Raw genomic sequence first — 4,724 nt, forward strand, 5'->3', positions numbered from 1 at the left:
GGCCTTCAGATTGAAGGAACCCGTTAGCAGGGAGGCAGTTGTGTCTTGGCGCATATACCTCTTCTTTTGCTGTAACCATTCATGTAACCTGTCCTATGGACCTTTGAGTAATATATTCAGGTGAGATCCTTACCCCCCGGTTGATTGTTCAAAAAAGTTATAATACTTGATAATTTTAATATGAAATTTATGTAAAATTTGAATTTGAATACAAATTAAGCTCTCGCTGCTTTTATTAAGCCGCAAATCTCAAATGTCATCATGAAAAGAACACAATCTTGATGTAATGCAACGGACTCATCCAGAGACCGAAGTATTACCTCCGGTTCGCGTAGTGCTGATTAGCATCGGGAAGTTCGAACTGAACGCCACTCTGTTGTTGTGTTGCATGATCCGGTCGTCCGCCAAACAGCTTGTATCCCAAATTGGGATGCAAGTAAACTTTTTTTATTAATGGCAAACAATTTGGGATGCAAGCAATCATGATGCGGTGGTCCGCCAAACATCTTGGTAAACTTGCATCCCAAATTGCTTGCCATCGTCGTCATATTCTCGGTAAACTTGCTTCCTTTTGATCGATCAAATTCAGGAGATATTTGCATGACATGGACCAGGACTCACGGATATTCTTTGTAAGTACTCTTTGTCTTCGAATTGAAACTAGGACAGAAAGCAACATGACCCTTTGCAGCAAACACAGGATGACACACTTATTCTTTTTACTACGGGAAAGCCCATCGGCAGCCCAGCACGTTGGCCGAGCCTATAGCAAGCCCACTTATATAGATACCTCAAAGGACGAAAAAGGCCCTAAACATGCACCGGCACCTTTCCCTTCTCCTCGTTGCTGTCGAGCTTGATGCCCTTGTACCACATCGCGCAGGCCACGTACACGGCGAGGTCGACGAGCGAGAGCGCCGCGAGGAGGAAGTAGAACCTGTCGAGGTGGCCGGAGTTGAGGTTACCCGGGATCCACCCAGGCCTCTTGTCCCCGGCGGTCAGGGTGGTCACCACGCTGACCAGCATGATGCTCACGTAGTTCCCGAGCGAGATGGACGCCATGCACAACGAGCTGCCGAAGCTCTTGACGCCGTCGGGCGCCTGCCCGTTGAAGAACTCCAGCTGCCCGACGTACATGAACACCTCCGAAGCCCCGATCAGCGCGTACTGCGGCACCTGCCACAGGACGCTCAGGGAGCTCGGCTGGTCCGGCGCGGCCACCCGTTTCAGCCGCTCCACCTCCACCACGCCCGCCACCACCATAGCCCCCATGCCGATCACGAGCCCGACACCCATGCGCTGCAGCTCCGTCAGACCCTGCGGGTTCCCGGACAGCCTCGCCATGACCGGCACCAGCACGCGCCGGTAGATGGCGATGAACGCCAGAACGCTGAGGATGTCGAACACCGACATGCTGGCGGCCGGCACGTGGAACGACCCAATGTTGGTGTTCATGGTAGTCCCTTGCTCCACGAACAGCGACGCCATCTGCGTGAACACCACGGAGTAGACGATGGTGCACATCCAGATGGGCAGCATCTTGAGGATGCACTTCACTTCCTCCACCTGCGTCACCGTGCAGAGCCTCCACGGGTCCTTCATCCTCTCCGGCTCGCAGTAGTCTTCCTCGGTGACCGTGGCAGCCTTGTCAAGGTACCTGAGCTGGTCACTGTGCATGATCTTCCGGATGCCGGACTCCTTGTAAGACTCGTCGCCGTCCAGCTCGTGGAGCAGCTCGCCGTGGGTGGGCGCGTGGTCACGCCACTTGCGGCACGCGGCGACGAGCACCTGCGCGATGCGGGTGAGCGGGTTGCCGGTGGGCTTGAAGTAGCGGTAGTTGGGGGTGCCGAGGAGGAAGAGCACGAGCGCCAGCGCCGCCGCGCCCGCCGAGACCCAGAAGCCCATGACCCACTGCCCGGCGTCCTCGTAGTACACCAGCACCGTGTTGGAGAAGATGGAGCCCACGTTGAGCGCCAGGTAGAAGTAGCTGAAGAAGGCCACCTTGGAGCGCGCCTCGTTGGGGTCCGTCTCGTCGAACTGGTCGGAGCCCAGCGTGGCAATGGACGGCTGGTACCCGCCGTTGCCGAACGCGATCATGTACGTCGACAGATAGAAGAGCGCGACCCCCGCCGTCGACGGCGGGTCGCAATGCGTCTCCACGTCGCCGCACCCGGTGGGCTTCACCAGCAGGAACCACGACGCGAGTGACAGTATCACGAGTCCCTGGTCAAAGAAGTTGACATCAGAACAACAAACACACAAATGCATTTCAGCTAAACAATCCAAGACAAAATATAAAATCCGTATTACGACGATTGATTTTAGAGCGTACCGTGACATAGATCATCTGGAAGATGGCGCAGGTGATGTAGCGGCCCCAGTAAGAGTCGCTCATGAAGGCGCCGATGAGGGAGAAGATGTAGACGGTGCCGGTCCATTTGCTGATGCTGTTGGCCGCCTCGGCGTTGTTCTGGTGGAGCACCCTCCGCAGGAACACCACCAGGTTCACCCCGACGCCGAAGAAGGCGCACGTTACAAGGGCATAGTTAACTGCATCGTCATCAACAGCAGAAATTAATCTCGATCAGGATCCAGATCCAGTTATTTCATTGACGAGAACAGAGTGCAGACACGGCAAAGTTGAGCATGCATAAATCACATCAGTTGGACAGATTTGGAATAAGAAATCGATCGTTCATCACTGCCCATGAACATGCAAAGAAATTCAGAACTAAGAGGGCGAAACATAGCGGAAAACCTGGAGAGGTCCAATGGTGGATCAGCCCCAAATTTTGGCTCCCATGCAACTAGAATCTCTTGGAGCTTGGATCCTTGTAGGGTCTAGTTACTCAGAGTCTGAAGTCCATTCAACGCAGGAATATGCTTGCAAATGACAAGACATATGGCAATGAATTGCACTACTAAATTCACTGTTTTTTGTTTCAAGGTTGTATTGCATACTGTACGGAGAAAGTAACAGTGCAGGGAGTTAGGAACTGTCAATTTCACCAACAGTTAATCTCTGTGTATAGTGTATACACTTATCTAGTGGGTTGTGGCCGTATCTCTTTTTCGGAGACAGAGAGTAGCAGTAAACTGTATACTACTGAATTCTCTGTTTTTTGTTCCAATGTTGTACTAACACAGATTACAGACTGGACCGAAAAAGTAACTAGTGCAGGGAGTTCGGAAGAGTCAATTTCACCAACAGTTATTCTCTGTGTATATACTCTACTTATCTAGTGGCAGTATATTTTTATTTTTAGAGAGAGAGAGACAGAGAGTAGGAGTATCTGTGGCATATGAAGAACAAGATCAAATAAAAGCAAGGCTTTACCTAGCAGCAGGATGGAAGATTTCCACTTCCCAGTTTTTGCTTTGACCGCTGGCTTTCCTCGTCTGTCCATCGACCCATCTTCAGTGATGGGAGATATGCACCTCGGATCAACGGTGCTTGGAGCCATCACCTCAACTTTCCAGTGAATTCTCTGAACCTTCTTCACCTTCCGGCTGCTCCATAAAAAAAATCAGAAAAATGATAAGAAAAAAAATCATTGAGATTCCTAACCAATAATATTTTAATTCTTTACATATACTACGTCTAAACTGTTGGCTGCAGTGTAGATGCAGTCCTGCTTATCAGTACTTGTATCTTATATACGAGAAGTTGGCGTGCGTATTACAACATTTTTAGCATGCAGCCATATTAGCGGCTGTAAGCCGGAGGAAACATGTTATGCCCACACGATAAGTACCTACCTTGTTTGTTTTGTTCGGTCCTGCAGATCCGCCAGGAAGGTTCCTCGGCGTTTCTTTGTGTGAGGCTTGAAAGGCAGCGAGATTAGTTCAACCTGCGAGTGCGGCTCATGTTAGGGATGCATGAATCGGCCGCCATAGCCTACTTTCCGTTTTGTTTCTTGCGAAAAAAGACTTTTCTCCCGATTAAATTTTGTTAACATAATAAGCAGAATCAAACAAAGTAGAGACGGTGGCGCGCTTATCGCCGTTCACCGTCTGTCTGATCTGATCTCTTCGTAGAGTAGTATCTTTTTCTCTTTGAAAAAAGAACCATATCAACTAAAAAAACATATTATAGGGTCCCACGTGGGGTGCATGCATATGCATAGGATATCACAGTTCTCTCCTAGAGTGGTGAGCAACTGTACTCACAGAGTCACAGGTAGAGTTTTGTGCTTCTGCACGTACGGCAGCGCTCATGCATGTCTACGGTCGGGTCTATATATTATATGCGTACCTTCGTTGATGAAGCCTCCGGTGCAAGCACGCAGCTTCTTCTCCGGCGACGGGGACGACGAGCGCTTGAGAAAGGAAACGACCAGCGCGTCTAAGACGGGAACGAGCGCCACCTCTAGCCCGGACGACACCTCGACGAAACCGGAGAGGCCTCCAGACATTTACAGGGCGAATCCGCTCGGGCAGGCTGCGTATGGCGAGCTCGCCGGCCGGCAGGAAGACAGAGGTGGAGGAGAAGGAAATGGATGTGTGCTTGTGGGGTGAGCCGGGGGTGGGGTGGCCGCGTATTTATGGGCGTCGGGAGGGGGAGCGGAGCGGCTGGTCAGTGGTCACCGGCTGGGTGGAGTCGCGGTGTTGGTGACTAGTACTACAGTACGTTTTGGTTTTCTCCTGCGGGGGAAAGGAGCCGGCCGACACATGTGGCAGCGTGCATGGCCCGTGACAGCTGGTTTCTCGACTGCTTTGCTCGG

The 4,724-nt window shown here is 51.5% G+C and overlaps 1 protein-coding gene across 1 annotated transcript; it reads right to left on the minus strand.

Moving 5' to 3' along the window:
- Positions 1 to 626: 626 nt before the first annotated feature.
- Positions 627 to 4,511, minus strand: LOC123405964 (protein NRT1/ PTR FAMILY 7.3-like). The gene is made up of 5 exons (XM_045099472.1): positions 4,256 to 4,511; positions 3,760 to 3,851; positions 3,338 to 3,510; positions 2,333 to 2,550; positions 627 to 2,223 (listed from the first exon to the last, which is right to left on the minus strand). Exons 3-5 carry the CDS (start codon positions 3,462 to 3,464, stop codon positions 811 to 813), a joined length of 1,758 nt encoding a protein of 585 aa, XP_044955407.1. The 5' UTR covers positions 3,465 to 3,510; positions 3,760 to 3,851; positions 4,256 to 4,511; the 3' UTR covers positions 627 to 810.
- Between the last annotated feature and the right edge of the window lie 213 nt (positions 4,512 to 4,724).

Source organism: Hordeum vulgare, chromosome 6H (genome assembly GCF_904849725.1).
Source record: "Hordeum vulgare subsp. vulgare chromosome 6H, MorexV3_pseudomolecules_assembly, whole genome shotgun sequence".
In the NCBI taxonomy this organism is placed as follows: domain Eukaryota; kingdom Viridiplantae; phylum Streptophyta; class Magnoliopsida; order Poales; family Poaceae; genus Hordeum; species Hordeum vulgare.

What these genes read in the sequence shown, in the direction of transcription:
- LOC123405964 (XM_045099472.1), bottom strand. Translation starts at nt 3,464, where the DNA reads ATGGCTCCAAGCACCGTTGATCCGAGGTGCATATCTCCCATCACTGAA. An exon ending in ATCTTCCATCCTGCTGCTAG is followed by an intron (nt 2,551 to 3,337) that starts GTAAAGCCTTGC and finishes ATGACGATGCAG; the next exon opens with TTAACTATGCCCTTGTAACG. An exon ending in TCCAGATGATCTATGTCACG is followed by an intron (nt 2,224 to 2,332) that starts GTACGCTCTAAA and finishes TTCTTTGACCAG; the next exon opens with GGACTCGTGATACTGTCACT.